At 32.8% G+C, this 19,678-nt stretch overlaps 1 protein-coding gene across 1 annotated transcript in view; it reads left to right on the top strand.

Moving 5' to 3' along the window:
- LOC150109326 (retinoid isomerohydrolase-like) overlaps positions 1–19,678 on the top strand; it is a 60,113-nt gene that overhangs the window by 12,154 nt on the left and 28,281 nt on the right. The window contains exon 2 of the mRNA XM_090407445.1: positions 16,433–16,566. Coding sequence (XP_090263571.1) covers positions 16,433–16,566 — 134 coding nt within the window. The remainder of the gene's footprint in view (positions 1–16,432; positions 16,567–19,678) is intronic.

Here is a 19,678-nt window from a genome sequence, read left to right as displayed (position 1 = left end):
AAGCGAGAGTAAGTTATTCGGTTTCATAACAGGTAATCTAGGAGGGTCGTAACGCATAAATCCACAGTCTGAAGAAGAATATTTATAATTAACGTATTAAGAATTGGAATATTTTTTATTAATAATACTTTATTAAATTATTTATATAAAATTACTATGCTGTACAGTATATTTCTATTTTCTTAAATTCCTGCAAATTAACTTGACATTTTCTTATTTTTCTTTGTAGTCATAAAAAAATTTTTATTATTATTTTTTCATATCTCTTATTCATTCATCGAATCGTCAAGTCCAATCAGCATTACTTTTTGAGGTGTTTTAAGTGTGGAATCAGCTTGTCATCACTGCCACTTTCAAATTTCTATGTTCCTCGTTCACACTGTATGCTCTCTCTCTCTCTCTCTCTCTCTCTCTCTCTCTCTCTCTCTCTGCTTTATTCCACGTTTCCCTTTCTATCGATCTTGCCATTGCTCAGTTCCTGTCCGGAAAGGAATGAGATCGGGGGGGGGGGGACCTTCATTGCTTCCGTGTTTTCATTCATATTCTACTGACCCAGTTAAGTGACCTAATCTGAAGTTTCCTTGTATCACACTGCAAAGCATCTTTTAAGTATCCAAAAATGCCTTTTTTTTTTTAAACAGTAATTCTCTAAGAACAAGGAAAAATTCAACGAAATATATAGTAAAAAATGAGTGTAAAAAATACAATCAACGAAATTACGCTTAAATTAAGGGGATAAAATCCCTTCTTATTTTACAGGCAGTATGCGAAACTCTGAGATCGAAAACTACGATCTAAGAGTCTCATGCCGAAGAACTATCGGCGAATCCAAGCCTAAGTGAACACCTGGTAGTACAACACCAAGGCAACTCGAAGCAAAGGTGGAGCAAGCTCTCTCACTATCTTTTCTCATAATGTAAAACACAGCTCCTAAGAGATGTAATATTGCCTTACATTATGAGGAGAGGTCACTACCCAGACCGGTTTCAACCTTTCTTGAGGCAATGCTGCAGCCAATGAAGTTTTAACTGAGGCTCGGCTATTGCCGTTATTACAGCCATGACTAGAGCTTTTAGCTCAATAACACCCCATCCACACAGAGTTTCTTCATTCAGATGATGGGATAAAGAGTCAAGGATTCAGTCCATCTCCCAGTTCTTTTAAGAAAGTCAGGCAAAGTCAACGTCTCAGAACACAGAGCTCTAATATATACACCTGAATTTGGAACAAAGGATTGAAACTGAAATCGCACCTCTCCTTAGTGTAGTGCAAAGATTGTTGCCGATGTTTTTAGAAAGCATATGATCCATCCGTGGTATCAACGTCCATAATTTTTTTTTTTTTTTCAATAATGCCGATTACACCTCACGATTTCCATGTTGTCCTTTTCTACCATGTCGTCCCAGAGGGTTCGACTCAATTGAGGGATCTTAGATTTCGGGTGTTCAAGCCCTTGGCAATAAGCACTGCATAACAATGCTTATTGCCATAGGGAAAGATTGCGAAAGATCTTTTTGTATGGTTAAAGTGTGAAAATGCAGATCATCTGCCCTGCAAGTGGACATTTGTCCGTTGACTTTGATCTGTGATTACTGAAGATGATGGGACCTCCAAAGCAAGTTTTTCTCGGTGTGGAGGACGAATTGCAAAGTCTGCTAATGATCCATCTTCTTCCAAAGATAAGGAAATTCAATGCTATTTTACATTGTGCGTGGTGTATCAAGACAGGTTTTACTTACCACTACTTTTCATTCATTCATATATAAAAATCCATATTTGTTGGTTAGCGCGCTATTCCAATTTGCTCCGGAGTATCGCGAGAAAGTATAGTTATGAAAAAATTTATCATAAAGTACGTTTGGATAAAAATTTTATCCCCTTGGATAGTTCTTGTACTCTCAGATTAAATAACATAGTGTCATTATCATTATAGATCGTTATCAATAAATACATGTATATCATACTGTACCGCTGTATGTAGAGTTATATAAATCGTTAAATAGAAAAAAAAGAAGAAGATAATTAGCATTAACAATTCGAAACAAGAAAGAAAGAAAGAAGAGAGAAATACTTCATGTATTATCATCAAAGAGAAAATTCGTACAAAAAACTTTGAATTTAAGTTGAAAAGGCTTAGATTGATTGCAATAAATACTTTTTCATAGCAAATAAATTGGTTTAGATATGTTACATTGGATTTAAAAAATGAAAACAACAATTAACTTTGCAAATTATTTCATTTGCACCTCAGCAAATTTTGCAGCACGCATCCCACATTTGACCAGAGATATGGCCGCAAGTTCTGTTTGGTCTCTTAAACATTGAATGTGATTCAAATTAAATTTGCATGTTGGTCCTGAATCATGAAAACTGTTCGCTGTAGAGAGTTGAAGTTATTTTTTTATTCTTGTTTCTTTTTTAATTTTTCTATCTTGGTCGATTTTTTCAATTGACAAAGAACAGAATTTAGAAAAATCACCGTATGACGATATCTTTTGTTGTTTTCAAACAATTATTCTAAAAAAAAAGATGTATTTAACATATGTTGTAAAATTTAAAAACAATTGCAAAAATAAAATAAATAAAACTTTAAATTTATATGGCATTTGAGGAACCAGGATTCTCCACTCAGCATCAATAAAAAAAAAAAAAACTTGATCTCCACCATTTAAAACAAAAGTCTTATTGAGTACGAAGGATAAAGGCAACATGAGAAACAAGTATGGAAATGAACTGAGACATAATTAAAAGATACAATCAACAAATTTTAATAGAGATCCTAAATTACGTCCATACTAAATTCGTTTCAGCAACAGATGGTTTCTTTATGCATATGAAACGTTAGATTTTAATAAGAAATTATTGAGCTAACGTTATGCCACTGATTATAAACAATAATTCTATCCCGGAATTATTATCTTTTACGCAGGAAAGACCTGCGTTCGAATCCTGTCTAAGGAACCTTTATGAAGGTTTTCTCAACTGAACCTAAGTTTGCTGGTTTCATACAGAGGTGGATAGATTTTTGTTCCCTTCATATTTGAGCTTCTTTTCCCAGAAAACAAACAAAACCCATCGGAACAAAACACGCAGTTAAACATAACAAACTAGCCTCATAGCCTTAGCTCCTTTGACTATAATTACAAACAATCTTTTCCAACAAAAGTAATCGTCCTTGACAATTCCTATTCGCAAGTGGTGTAAAAGAAACATTTCAGTAATGTTAGGAATACAGCTTAGAATACGGATATTGATTTCAAATTTTGTTCCGGACAACGAAAAAAATTTCGTAGTATCATATATTGGATAGGTCCGCACCTATCTAATATATCAATGAACCAAATCCATCTGTGATATATTGGTTGGATAGTTTTCAGCACAAAATCTGTTGAAGGACTTGATTCATTCTTGACAAATGAAATATCGTAATGATAAGCAATGGAGAATTGATCATAAGAATTTTGATTAAATAATGAACATTGATAAGACCAAGGGATGATTTAAAAGGTTTTTAATTTTATGAAGCACATGCTGACATTGTTACAAAATATATGCATGTTGTATGCTCTTCTGCATACAACATGCATATATTGGGTTTCCTGATACTTTTATTGAAACAGTGTACATAGGAGATAAAGGTTCATGACCGGACTTTTCTTATAAATGAATCTAACTAAAACAATTCTATGCACCCTTTCACATTTACGGAGATGCCTTCAACCATGAAGTCACCAAAAGGTTAACGAACTAGTGAATGTCTTTTTCGTACTAATGGTTGCTTGTTTTATTATCTGAACGGAGTAGCGATGTCTGTATTTCATGACACCGACACCAATGTGTTTTGCAATACTGAGATCTTATCTAAATGGAACCCCTTCCTGGAGTTTCGGTTTCGTTTCCCACATCGGCGTTCGTGAACTTGCCTTACGAGGTCATGCAGTTTAGTCGTTGACCATGGATGGAGGTCAAATTGCAGTTAGATCGTCAACAGTACTGAATTAATGCTGGCCTTCAACTGGCAGCCAAAATAAAATTTTCAGGGACAGGAAAGGAGTTTTCATATAAAGAAAGGCAAGGAAAAACAAATCATGGAGGAAAACCAAGTTGTTTGATATTGGGGGAAAAACATTTCATTGTTCTTTTAACAATAAATTATTTTTTTCCAGACCTTCAATATCTTAATTTGTATTATGTTAACATAATAATAATAATAAAGTTAAGGATAAACAATTTTGAGTCACTAATCTCGCATTTCAAAACGAAGGCGACGAGTGGTTCACTTCTTTGAGGAAGAACTTCGTTTTATACTCCAGTGAAGTATTTTATATTTGATTATTAATGGTATTGATCCTCGTTTTCAATTAAAGTGAAGCATTTAAAATGCCTTGCAAATATTTAAGCACGTCTCTTTCATTTGGATAAAATTTCATGTTTATTTTCTGACATTTATTTCAATCTTTCCTTAGCAAAAGTGAAACTATCACGTGATAAATTCTGTAATGTAGAAGCCACTTGATGCTTAACAAGGTTCAACAATAACTCTCAATTCTAATTATTTTAAATTTTAAGGCAGTCTTCTAAAAATCAAAAATTCTAATGCTCTCAAAAAGATCCCTAAAAGCCTGTTCGGGAACAGACTTTTAAAGCTGATCTTTACGCTGTCTCTTATAGCAAGTATCAGCATAAAGTTACTTAGTTGGATTCTTGAATTTTAAAGTTTAATTTATTTTCTGTTTTTTATTTATTCATTTTTAGATCAACGCATGACGCTTGCGATCTGTTATGCTGCATTTTCTACATTTAGTTCTGTCTGATGTCCGTTGTTGACGGAACTTTTATTATTCTCCCATTTCTTTTACAACTTTGTCCCAAAAAAGGTTCAGTTACTTTTTTTATAAACTTTTTTTTTTATTTTCTTCAAAATTCCTTTTATACACCAAAGTAGGTCATGGAAATGACACCCCATTTTCTAATGAATATTCAAATCTTCACATTTTTCATTAAATATTTTTTGATTCTAAACTGTTGTGTCCTGTTGCTAATGTAAATCTTATTATATGTTATTGAACTGAATCTCTTACAGAAGGATATCATTAAACGCATAATGCTACCAATTAACGGAAACTGCTAAAAATAAATCATTTACTTTATATTTTTCTTAAACGCCTTTTCTCCCACCAATCCAATCGAAACTCTACAAATTCAACCATGCGTTTCCCAAGTAGGTATCATGATAGACAACGAGTAAGATAGGTGGTAATTACTGTGGCACAGTATTCTTATTTTTTACCGCTTATATTTACCTGATTTGAATAGATGTTTAAAATAGATTTTAAGTAGTACAACAGAATTGAAGTAGGGGGATTTTTGCCATAAAATGAACATAGTCGTTGCTAATTTATCGTGTGTGTGTGTGTGTGTGTGTGTGTGTGTGTGTGTGTGTGTGTGTGTGTGTGTGTGTGTGTGTGTGTGTGTGTGTGTGTGTGTGTGTGTGTGTGTGTGTGTGTGTGTGTGTGTGTGTGTGTGTGATACATCATGTCTTCCCACTTTGCTGATGCATATTGTGTCTCACACAATCCAAGGTATACATAGCAGCTTCCGTATTTAAGTTTCAACGTTACCTAACAACATAATCATCAGATTATTTTGATGAAGGGTGTCATATCCTGCAAGAGAAGAATGTTAGTGTAGAATAATGATTGTGTGTTTAAACAAAATGTGTGAATGAGTGGAAAAGTAAAACGAGAAATTGAAACGAGCACTATTCAGCAAAACTATTGCTGCCAAAAAACGGTGATTATCTTTTGACAGCTTCACATAATACAATGTTTGGCTTCATTAGATGCATCCCTTGAAATAACTCAAGATATTAAATCTGAAATGTCACGCTGATATTTATTTTTTTTTTTAAAGATGGAATGACTTAATAAAGCGTTTGGAGAAGTAAGTGGGACTTTGTATATTTTGCTTTTCTAAATGTCATTTAAAATGCATTTGATTTTGCATTAATAAATTGCCATATATAATCCTTTCGAATCGATTTTTGACCTTGGAAAAGGAATAATTATATTCCCGTCGATCATGCGACAAATTTCTAATTCCAACAAACCAGCCAACAAACACACGCAGATCAAAAACATAAACACACTTGCGTACTATTCATTTATTTAACATTTATTTTGCAGTTATCGTTTTTAATGCACCTGTAATGTAATCAATTAATGGTTTCAATGTTATTCATTTATTCGAATATAAAATTTTCTATAGACGAAATATTAGCCCTTTTAACAAGTAATGGCTTCTTTCCTTACTTGTTAAAAGAGTCCTAATCTTGTTAAAAATATTAGTTTTATTAGTCATTAATTTTATTAATATTAGTCAGTATTAGATACCATTTCAGTTTTTGCGATTGTTTAGCTTTTTGTAAAGGCAATTAGGCAAGAGTGGAGTATGTCATCTGTCACTTTTCTTTCTGGAGGGTTTGTCTGTGTTGTAAGAGGGAACCCTACCACCTATGTAGGAGATTAGCTAACTCACCTTCGATTGAAAAACTCTTATAAAGGTTTCTCATGTCCTAAACAAGATTTGAACCTACATCTTTCTAACCGAAAAGCAAGGGCATTCTGTCTGTAGTGAGGAGTACCCATTATAACAATAAGAGGTCAATTTAAAATTAACATTTATCGCATAAAGGTATATTTAAAAATTCGTAGATCCTTATATGACTTTGTATAGAAAACGTTAAGGTTAATGTTAGAGGAAGGTAAATAATAAGTTAATAGTAGTTAATAGTTGATTGTTTAGCCAAATAAAGTAATACAGGAAACCCAAAGCAACGTACGGGTTTCCTGTATTACTTTATTTTCATGTATAGTATAGTTAAGTACTAGAAAAGCTTCGTTCGGTCCCAGAAGTCAATTCATAACTGCTGATTAGGAATTAAGTGAAAGTTTACATCCTTTTAATAACTTTTATATTCGTTACATATAATGTATCTTTCGAAATTAGTGCACCCACTAATTTCGAAAGATATTCAAAAGAAAAAGAGCGATTATGACGAAATCGTTTCGTCGAAACTCTCTTGGTTTTAGTTGCTTTTTTTCCGGCTGCCCCAAGAGAATATTTCTGAAGCCGTATGAAACTTTCCTCGAGTACTGACAAGCGGATGTCTAAAATACCCGCATGAAGCCCTGCAGCAGTCACTATCAATTGGATTGGGACTGACAGATAAAGGAAAAACAGACATCTTATTAAAAATAATAAAAAAAGACAATGAAAATAACTTGAAAGAAGTTCTGACAAATGTCATTGTGATTAAATTCTTAATTAATCTTAGTAGTGTTCTTGCAAGTCTAGTAGTCATAGAAAGGGTTCAACGGAGAATTGTAGTATCCTTCTCTGCTTACGTATTAAAATTCATTACGCTATGAAAAGCTTCCAGAAGACATATCCTCAGTTCATTTCAATAATATTACCAGTAATTTCGAATTAAGGGCTTATTAAACATTTTAAGATAAAGATTTTAATAAGAATATGCACTTCAAGACCTACTTCTATAGAGGTTTGTGTGATAACAGACTAAATTTAGCAATTCAGACCAGTTGAAGGAAGAAAGGAAAAATAAAAACCGTGTGGGGATTCCATTATGTCTTCCTTGAACGAATCCGCAGGCGTCGCTGGATTCTTTACTGCCAATTAGACAGCTTTAAAGTTTAAGTAATTATAGGCCTGTAAAGAGAACAAAAGACTGCATTTGATTCTCTTTGCACCACAGCAAATTTTGGTAGATTGGTAGCAGGTTCTGAAACAGAGATAGCTAATTCTTTGTATCCACTTTTTTTTACAATTAATGTTTGGTCTTGGAGCCGAAGTGTAGGATAAGAGAAGTAATTTTTTTTTATTTTGTTGTTTTTTATGTTGCTCCCACAAAAGGTTATTTGCAAACCTATACCACCTCTGATACCATGAGTGATCTAAGGATTTTTTCTATTTTTCTTTTATAAATTATATATTCTGAAAACCCTACCTCTAGATACCAAACATGGAACTTTTACAAGCCACTTCAGGACTCCAATAAGCAGGGCTTTGGTCTCATCCAAGCCCACGGAAATTCGAACCCACAGCATTATGCTTGCCGAACGGGTACGCTTGCCACTCGTCTTACCAGGTCGGTTAATTTCTAAAATTCTTTGCATTTTATTTCAATTTTTCTTCCAGTTCCTTTATATCATATTTTTATGTGAAGTAGTAACAGAAGTTAAACATTTGAGGCAACTTATTTTATTGATTAGGATAAAAGAGTAATAATTATATATATATATATATATATATATATATTTTTTTTTTATGTGCTTTACATTATGAGAAAATACTAAAAATAGTGATCAGATCTTTACCCACCTTTACAATGAGTTGCCCTGGTGTTGTATCATCTTTAGACTTGAACTTTGTTTCAGGCGCAAACTTAATTGTTTGCATACTTGGGATTAGGAGTTAAAATAACCAAGTTTATAAAATAACTTGGTTATTCTAATATATATATAAAAAAAAAATATATATATATATATATATACAGTCATACCCCGACTTACGCGAATCCGGAGTTACGCGGTTTCTTATATGTACGTATTCCCGTCCCGCTTCACGCCTCACCATTAGTCGTATCTTTCAGGAGCCAGCCGCATTCGCCCGTGTCGCACATGCTGTGAACAAGCACTGACGTGTTTCGCGCGGTCTCCATTCATACACGATTTTTATGGTCTACAAACCTTGCGATTGTTTAATGTGATGTTCTTGATACAAATTTTATCACATAAAAAATAATAATGTCATCCAAAAGAAGCAAGTCCGATTCTTCTACAGCTAGCAAGAAAAGAAAAACATTGACTTTGGAAACAAAACTCAACATTGTAAAGGATTTTGAAGGCGGAATGAAAATTTATGAGCTAGCAAAGAAGTTCGATCTACAGGAATCCACAGTAAGAACAATCATAAAAGAAAGGTTTACAGATTTGGAGGACATAGATTCTAACGAGGAACGAAATGTAGCCACAATGCAAGGAATAAAAAAATCATTAGCTTGCTATGAAGAAATTTTGCGTGACAAGAAAAAGACATTATGCTGTCAGACGAATTTATTAAATTTTATGAAACCATTGATATCGAAATAACTTTTTTTTATGTACGAAAAGCTACAATTATGATTATATTTCTTAAAAAATATAGGGGGTTTTGTAAACCTTTGTAATATATATATATAGATCGAAAATAAAGATTTTTCAAAGTGTAAGTAGCGATGTGATTGGTTAAATCCACTAATTTTTTTGCACAACGGATAGGACTAAAATGTGAAAACCATCAAGTGAGATGGGCTTTTTCTTGACTCAAATTTACCATAAAATGTACAGAGGGTGGCATATTAGGACTGAGCACATTAATATCTCAATGGATTACGAAATGCTATTGGCACGTAGCATGAAAGTAATGTTTAAAATCATGTACATGTATATCTTACAAACTTATATTTTTGCCTGACGCTATTCAACACTCCATATTTGTTCTCATCAGTAGACTAAAGAATGTGTTGTAGTGAAATCACAGCAAATTTTTGGCATCACCAAGAATATGTGAGATGTGGTAAATCGTCTCGGTGTGTTATTTAATTCCGTCTGACATCGCTCTTAAATTTTTATTTAGACGACACAACATTCTCTATCACAATCAACCAATCACAAAGGCAGACACTGACTCCAGTGGAAATTATGTATATCGGAAGTGGTTTTTACGTATTTTGTTATCAGTCGATGCAGAACTAACCTTGGAAAAGATGAAAATAAATTACCAGATAGAAGCAGGAAAATGCAAAATTTTATCAAGGATGTTTGGTCTCAAAAAGGTTGTTTTCGTTCTATGGACATGCGAACTTTTCATCTGATTAGATTTTAATTCAATGTCGCATCCTTCTTTCGTTGATTTTTATCAAAAATATTACTAACAAATCGGTTTTTTTAACTGAGGTTTCCAAGATGTTACATCAATTTGCAAGTGAAGATGATCATTTGATTTGGATTTTTTTATCGTTTTATATAAGGAAAAGCTTTCTCAAAATTGCATGACAAAAATGTGATAGGAAAAAATAATAAAATAAAAGGAATAAACAACTTGAAATGCGTGCTTGGTAGTCTGACGTCATTGAAATGTTTTTGAGCAAGTTTCTGCATATATTTTCACAGACCTCATTAAAATCATAGCGGGCTAGGCTGGACAACCTTGATATACAGAATTGTTTTTAGGGGGAGGGGATGAAAATGTTTTCTTTGTAATTGAGCAACAACAGTAACATTTCACTTTATAAAGGCAGTTGCAAAATGTCAGTATTCTGACTAGTAGTTCGCATTAAAACAATAATTTAAATTATTGTCTAAATAACATTCAGTTCGAAATTAATCTCAAAATTTGTCTGTTAATTATCCATTTTTGGAAAAATTAATAAACGTTAAAAAGCTTAGTGAATTTGTTTAATTTTATTTCGGATTATTTATAATCAGAAATATTAAGATTGTCTTTTATATTAATAATCTCTAGGTAATTATTATTAGCTTTTTTCACATATTTCGATTTATTTCTTTGTTTATTTATGTAGTTTTGTGTAGTTACGTCACTTTTTGTGCTTGTACAGAGAAACAAGGCAGATTCAGATATGAATGTAAAATTTTGAGCTAAACCTGAAACTCAACTATGGAAGTTTAGGAAACATAAAAAATAAAGCGTGTTAGATGATTTAGCAATTTATTTTATTTATAAACATAGGGGGTTGTTACTCCAGACCATCCCACTGTTTTAAGTGTTATAAAATGATCTTTTTTTTTTATCTTTAGCATTATTCATTATAAAGTTCGGTAAGAATGAACTATGGTGATCGAGACCTGCATCACTAATATGTATTATAAAAAAAATAATAATAATCAGAAAAAAGCACATTAAAAGATGAATATCTGTATGTCCTTGGATAACGCTGTGGTTTGCGCAACGCTAAATCGAAAAAGAACGTCAAGTGTCTGTAGTGAGGATTCCAGTCGCCAACCAGATATACCTCTTGAGACCTTTTTTCCAACTGGTTCTAGGTTCTAAATATTACCCCCCCCCTCCCGTAAACACGTGATTTAACCTCGAAATTCAGAAAAATTAGAATAAAACTCAGGATGGTTCTACGATGGTTATTGGTTATTATTATTATTACATGACACCTACAGGGAGTCCAAGAACTCATCATGGGAGGGCACACTGCTCTAGTATTGGTTATTACATAGAATACTTAATAAAAAAAAGTAATAATAATAAATAGATGCTTAATAATATGAAAATAATGTTCGAAAACTGCTACAGCATTTTTTTTTTAAATTTTAATTGTTTTGCTGTAAATATTAAATTGTAAATGTTCATATTTGCAGAACATCATAATCACTATTACGATTCATTAGAAAAACCGAATTTCCAATTCTGTTTTTCTAATGAATGTAACGGCCGTATTAGAAGATTCAAGATGCCTTTTGAAAAATAATTATATATGATATGAAAAAAACAGTATGTAATGAACGATCTTCCAAAAGACAGAGCTGAAATAGCCTAATTTCCTTTATTTTTAGTATATTTAATTATAAATTTATTATAAATTATAATAATCTCTTAATTTTAAAAAAATTGTTTAGTTTAATTTAATAGATTCAAAGTTATTTATAATATATTAATACACCATTTTATTTTTACCATAAGTTGAGGTTGTATGGAATGATCCCAAGGCTCAGAGGCGAGCGGGTTGCGAATCGACCGTGGGATATGGTGGTTAATACCCCTGGAGGGTAATGGATAGCAATGCTGTAGCCAATGAAGTTCTAAGTGATGTTCGACTATTGCTATTACCCTCCTGCCATGATCAGAGCTTTAATAGCTCAATAACACCTTATCCCTACACTGTCCTCTACTGATAACGGGGAAGATGAAAAGCATTCTTGCTTCGCCCCTTTAAGACAGTCCTTATAAGGATCAGAGGCGAGCGAGTGTATATATATATATATATATATATATACTCGCTCTATTGCTTGATCCATTGCTCAATTTCAATTTGGATAGGCTAATCATCCAGGTCTTCTCAATTTTGAGTGATAATTGTTAGACCTTTTGGTGGTGCTTTCTTTAGATTAAAAGCATTAAAACTAATCCGAAAAATAGGCAGAATAAGTCGTATGAAATTCTACTGTGTATTTCTATCTCCATTTTGAAGTTTGGCCACTAATGTTTTATTCGACTACAGCTTCGAAAATAACAATTTAGCTACAAAAATATTTGGATACCACTCTGATAGAAAATTAACAATTATCACGCAATTAATTTTACACTTTTGACTTTCAATATATTTGGATTCTTAAGATGGTTCTTGAGAAGAGGAGAGGTAATGGAATCAATGCTCAATCCCCTTTTAGAATTGTTCATATAGTAGTTTTATGACTTGATAAGTCAAACAATCATAAACTGAGAAAACTGATTGATCTCTGAATGTCAAATTTCCTTTGTTTCAGCGTCATTCGCATAGTGACGTTCTTTTCGTTTACTATGAGGAACAAAAATGGGTCCATGTGAAATAGCCCTTAGCAGCTATCCCAGCTTCAGTTGAAAAATGTCTACAAAATATCTACATACAGAATCCTCGCATCCTCTAAAAGTAGATAGGTCCTTCCCAACCGAAGGACATACTGTTCCTGCAAATGCATCAAGGAAATGTCTATTAGTATAAGCAAGAAGCTTAGGACTCGGGACTGAAACATCGTAGTTTGCGAGGGGAAAAGAGCAAAATAATCACCATTGCCTAAAGTACTCAATTTCCTCCAATAACAAAACATTATTACGAACGTTGTAATGCTGTTCGATAACTCCAATTTACTTCCTTATATACCACAATGAATATGAGTTTATTAATGTCATCCTTTCCCTATCACTTCTTTGTAACTAATTAAAGTAAAACTTGCAGACACAATAAAAATAATTTATCATTTTGTGTGTGCCATTACTTTGACTTCCACCTGATTTCCAGTAAAAAACAAAATAATATTTCAGGTTCCGTTACGTCAAAAAAAAAAAAAAAAAAGTCAACAAACACTAAAGGAAAATAACAACTTCCTGCTTCTTCCTTAATATTCAGAGAGGAAGTACACCACTAGTTTAACCTAGATAAAGTTCCATAGCAGGAAATGTGGATATAAGTTTGATCCAATCAGGAGAGATGTCTCCTAGTGACGTCATTATAGTTCTGAAATTGCTGTAATGGCTGCATTTTGTTACATTAAAAGAAAGGAAAGGTAAATAAAACGGTTAAAATAAAATATGGTAAATAAAATTGATCTATCGAACATCGACAATATAAAAAGGATGAAAGAACAAAGTATAGATAGGAATTTTAATAAAGCTAACGACCCGGCCAACTATGGAAGAAGAAATCTCCCGCGTATATGCCAAGAATTATTGCATGTCGCAGTCATAGTTCAAGTCAAAGACTTGAACTATGACTACGCCATGCCAGGAATGAACAGACAAAGACAAAGCCAGGAATGAAGAGAAACAATAAATTGAACTAAAGCGTGCTGCCTGTTCATGGATTTCCCAGTACTAGTTTACAGGAGATGAAGGAAAGATAACTAGGACAATGGAAAAAAACAGGTCATTTTTCACGACCTTCATTAAGTCTAAGGCTTGGGTAAATGTCCTAAAAACGTGTTCTAATAGAAAGAAGTTTTGTTCACTATTTCTAAAAACTTGTTAACACCCACAATCCCTGTGACAGCATCATATTTCACTTCAGCTTAAATGTGATGCTAATATAATTTTAAATTTTAATATGATTATAAAACCTGTTTTGATCTAATTTATTTTGCAAAAAATTAATTCAAGAATGATGAAAACGTATGCAAAAAGAGAAAAGGTCAATATAATATATTGAAATCAATATATTATATTGATTTCAATTTCAGTTAAGTTCTTATCCTTAAAAAAGCAATACTAGAGAGCTTAAATCTATTTATATCTTATGTACTCATATGCATTAGAGTATATGTAATAACAGTATAGTAGCCAATAACCGTCATAAAATAACAAGAAAAATGCAGACGAAAAGAAAAGCCTGCTTATTTATTTATATTCTAACTTTGCATTACACACACTAGCTGTTTCGCTGGTTCTAAAATTTCTTTCTTTTTTTCTTCTTTTTTTTTTTCAGTTTGAAAAAGCATTTGTGGATTGTAGGGCAGAATAATTCGAAGTAGCAGAGAGCAATTTTACCACTCAGCTACTGATGGCTAGCTTATATTTCCTTCGAAAACAGGCAGAATCTACTGTTGGCATGAGAGTGTTTAATTCATATCCATCGTAATCATCACATGAATATGTTTTATTATATAGAGAACTAACAGAATACAGTCATTTATTATTATTATTATTATTATTATTATTATTATTATAGTAATTCAGTTTTTAAGTAATTAATTTAATTCAGTAATTAACTTAGTTTTCGAGTGGCAGTTCTCATAGAATTAATCCCTTTTCTCATTTTGCTTCTGAATTTCAGCATCCAAACATTTTCTTGTCAAAAATCATTTACAGCGATCATCTCCGAATGAATTTTTTAAGGTATACAAAAAATATTAAAATATGTTTGACTATGACAAAAATATTACCACAAGACTAGCGACTTTATTTTTATCATCATGATGTTTTTATCGATTGAAAAAAAAAAATACTTGAAAAAAAAAAAAGGAATGAGTAAAATAGTATTTCTGCTGCAAATGGTTTCGAGACATAGAGGGGAAAAAAAGGGAACATTATTTGGCTAAAAATTTTCCTTCAAAAAAAGTCTACTGTCCCAATTCCCATAGTGAATGGGAGAAGAACACAAAATGTTGCAGAGGCGGTAGATCCAATAGTTCTCCAGATAAAAAGCTAAATTCTACTCAACATAACTGCTCAGACGAAGGGAATTTTCGTTCCAAATGTCGCTTACTTACGACCTTTCCCTGGTCAATTAACCGGGAAGACCATGCTAAAAGTAATAATTTTAGAAAGATATACGTCACTTAAGTCATTTTACCCAGTGATAACATTTCGTTTATCTTTATTACCGACTGAAGATACCTTTGAAGAACGAAAGGTCATAGCAGATGGATCGGCTGTCATCTTATGGTGGGATATTCATTCAGTCTCCTATTTTGAAATACCATATTAAACGTTGTGGCTTTTTCGCTAGGTTACTGAACTTTTCACTTAAGTAAATATCAAAAGACCATCGTGAAACTGTTGTAACGATGGTCGGTATTTTTCGACCATTGTAAACTTTACGTTATTAGTCATGCTACAATAGCTCTCTATTGGTATATCAGTCCTTATTTTTATCAAAATAAAAGAAAGAAAAGCAAAAGGAAAAAATGTATCCCATTGGGTATCCCATTGCGGCTTATTGAATCGGCTGGATGAAAAAAAATAAGGCAATGTCAGTTCAGGTTGGAATTGATATTAGTAATATTTCATTACCATATTCTTAAATAACATTTCGTTTTTAAAAGAAAAAGGTAAATTCATATATTATTATTATTATTATTATTATTATTATTATTATTATTACATAACACCTCGAGGGAGTGCAAAGACTCATCGAGGGAGGGTACCTACCTATATATGATTTATAGATTACTTTCACATGGAGGAAAGACACATTACCTTGTTCACTAACGACCCGGCCAACTATGGAAGAAGAAATTTGATCTCCCGCGTATATGCCAAGAATTATTCTGAATCATTCCTGTACAGAATGTGGGAATTATTTATCTACAGAAGGACGAAAATCCAAGCCTGAAATAAAATATAACAATGTTGCTTTTGTAAATATTGTACAAACATTTCAGTCTCTGATAATTAATATTAGAGTTTATTATTTGTTCTTGTGCAAAAGAATGTGTGGTATCTGGTCTTGATGTTGCAAAAGTATGTGTAGTATCAGTTCTTGATCTAGTAAAAAGATGTGTAGTTTCTGTTCTTGAGCAACTGTATAAAAATACATGTGTAGTATCTGTTCTTGCCCAAGCATAATCGATTCGAATGTATACCAAAGAACAGTTTCACTGTTAATTGGTGACTATGCAGTGCAACTCTATCTTGTATGTAAAATGTATATTCCTTTTCAACGCGTTTGTGCTGTAATTATACAAAGAATCGGATGTCATAATGTCTAAAATAATGTCGTTTACTCTATGAAGCTAATTTACATGATTAGACTGGCCTTGAATAGTTTAATTAGTTAGATAGGAACCTGTCGAATAGCACATTAACAAAAATTATAATTTTTCAGCTGCTTGAGGAAATCGAACTAAATTCAGTAACTATTATTCTGCAGGGACCATCCCTACGTGGCTCAATGGAAGATTATATCGAGTTGGACCTGGCAAATGGGATATCGAGGATTTTCACTTTAACCACTGGTTCGATGGATGTGCGTTTTTATATCAGTTCTCTATAGAAGATGGAAAGGCAAGTTAAAATTCGAATAATATTCAAGTACAAGCAATTTTTTCATATAAACCTTTCGGAGCATAATTTGATTTTTATTCGGTTATTTCACTTAATAATTTTCAAATGAAGAAGTCATACAAAAGTTTCAACCCAACAAAACGGGCTCATGAAAAAAAAAATTACCCCCCCCCTTCCTATTCCACAAAAAGTATTATATAATTTAGGGAAGACTTCTTATACTCACGTGTTAGAATATTTTAATTATTATCATTTCCTCCTAGTCAATTTTTTTTCATTTATTATGTTCCAAGGCCGCAACCTTCAGAAAGGTATGAATAATAAGGAAGTTTGTATGATAAGGATAAACGATGGACATCGACAAACAATGAAAGTTTCCCATTACAATAAAGATTATTTCCACAAGGTCACTTATGTCAGAGAATTTTCAATTGACTGCACGATATCAAATTGAAATTATAATTTGACTTAAAAAAAAAGGTGTATTATGAATGGCAATGACGTTATACAACAGGAAATTCCATCTAATTTCAGATCTTTTGATACCTGAATGCTAAGAGTTTCCTTGAGATTGTTACTGTTACTAACAAATAACAAAAAAAAGTCAGATCACGGGATGCAACCAAAACATGACGGTTTAAGTGCATAAATCAATTGAACAATCGCTTAATAACAAGAAGAGAGCTCATACTGTGCACTTGAAGTACTTGTGCATTAACTGTCAACAAAACGGCTTTCAATTAGTTTGTAGGAAACTTCGTGATGCTCTTATGGAAAGTTTAAGTTCTAGTACAGACCCTGAAATGGATAACTCACACTACATTGGAAATGCATTGATTTAAAAAAAAAAAATTTATTTTATTTTATTTTTACAGTTTCTCAACCCAGATTCTACTGTTGATGAAATAAGTTATTCTGTATGTCTAATAAATTCTTCAACAAACAGAATAAAAAAAAATCAAGCTTTTTATTCATTTTTTGGGTCATTGGAAGAAACAGAAATCCACAAGTTTTTTTTTTTTAATATTTAAATATGAGAATCTTTATCACCTTATAGTTCACTGTTATCAAGTGGTGGAGTGTAAGATATTGCTTATTATCTGTACAAGCAGGTGGCTTCCATATTCTCTCTCTCTCTCTCTCTCTCTCTGTTCTTTCCCTCATACCTCCAAAGTGATCGGTAACCATGGACTCGACTTCTGTAACTGCGAAGGGAGGAGACCGACTGCGGATCAATTTCCAAAAGTTATTTACAGCTTTGAGAACTGTAGGTTCTTTCTTTGGGAATAAGAAGACGTTAGAAAATTTTATTTCTTTTTCTTTTTCTTTTATTTTTTTAAAATATTGCACAGGGAATTTTCAATGGGCGTGGCCACGAAACTGATGCGAGATATATTTTTTTTTAAACTGCATTTACTGTTTTTACTAAAAGATTTTGGTAGTTGAAGAACAGCAGTTGGTAACTTGGTGTCAGATTTTAAGCAATATAACTCATAGTGCAGACGCAGGTATATGACGATGCCCTTATGAGGAACTCCCTAACTGGGATTTATCAACACCTCCAACAGTAATACATTATTTAAGATTAATAATTAATTTTAAGCATTGTTCATCTTTTCATTATTTACTAATTAGTGTTTTTCCGAACTGTTCATTCTGTTCAGAATATATCTTAAGCTTTTCCATTATCATTTCAATACAATGCTTATACTTTTACGAGTTAATTTGTAAAATAATTAAGAAATTCTGAATTCTGTCTATTGCTCTCACTAGTACTTAAAAGTATGATGTCTTAAATGCCATTTCGCCAACAGCTTATCTAAATTTCTTGGTTTCCCCATACATCCAGTGACGCACCCAGAGGAGGGGGCAGGGGCCCTCCCCCCAAAAGAAACAAGGAAAAAACACTAGAAAATTTTCCAAAAATCTTTTCTTAATTAAAATTCATTTTTTATTTTATTTATGTTGTGTCGTGTCTTCTATTTCTATACTACTTATGAATTAGCGATCATTGCAGATGCTCAGTCATAGGTCGCATGCGATGCGTAGCGTGCATTCTCAAATCATCAACTCAACTCTTCCCCCTCCTCCCCCTCTAAGATTAAATCCTGAGTGCGCTACTGCATACATCAATGACCAAAATATTAAAAACATGATCATATTAAATGGAAATCGACATAAGATTCGCGACTAAAGAAAGACATAGCAAGCAACGAGTATAACAGGTGGTAAATGTCTTTCGAAGAGAATATCCATGTAATCATGGACTAAGTCATCATCTACGTTGCGTTAAATAGGAAATGAGAATTCTAAGGTATTCTTATTATGATCTTTTTTGACCAGGATTACTACTCTCAGCAGTGTTTCTGGTGTACAAGAAATGGTGTGATGAACAGAAAATATCAGCATCTTGTACATGGCAGAAAGAAAGAATTAATCATTACGAGAGACAGTGAAAGAATGACATGATTGTAAAGCCCAATAGATGTACTGCAATTGGTCAAATGACTTGAAACAACCAATTAGTAACTGTGAACAAATATTAGATTGCATCATGCGTTGGACACTATTCGGAATGGGATACAAAAAAATAAGTATTTATGGCTAAGCTAGGATAGGACATTAGAAGATTACGAAAGGTCATATATTACGATAAATTGAGACTCGTGTTATTTCAACGGCAGAAAGGCACGAATCCATCATGTTTGTCAAACAATGCATAGCAATGGCAGGGGAGTGCTCGTACACAGTATTTTCTTCCGTGTACGATCGCATATTATCCTGGAAGAAGCATCTATCACAAGCAAGGTATTCGGTTGGTTAAATCACATGTATGGGAATTATTATGTATCGTCCAGGAATGGTTACTGGAACGCGATGGTATCTTGGATATACGATGCTTCCCTCTCTCAATCATAGATCTTAAGCTCTTAATCGAGCGAGCATCTTTAAATGTGGTGGCACAAGATTGTCATGCTAGGGACATTCTATCACCAGAAAGTCTGATAAAACTTCAGGACTTCCGAAGTTTCGTCATTTCCACTAGGGATAGAAAACCTGTGAGATGTTCAGAGGGTCTCGATATTCAAGGGTATTGAGGAGAAGTCCTGGT

This window comes from Typopeltis vanoorti, chromosome 2, assembly GCF_054136105.1.
Source record: "Typopeltis vanoorti isolate ZY-2024b chromosome 2, IOZ_Tvanoo_1.0, whole genome shotgun sequence".
Taxonomy (NCBI): domain Eukaryota; kingdom Metazoa; phylum Arthropoda; class Arachnida; order Uropygi; family Thelyphonidae; genus Typopeltis; species Typopeltis vanoorti.
Note: the sequence above shows the minus strand (reverse complement) of the source record. Positions and strands in the feature narration are given on the sequence as shown.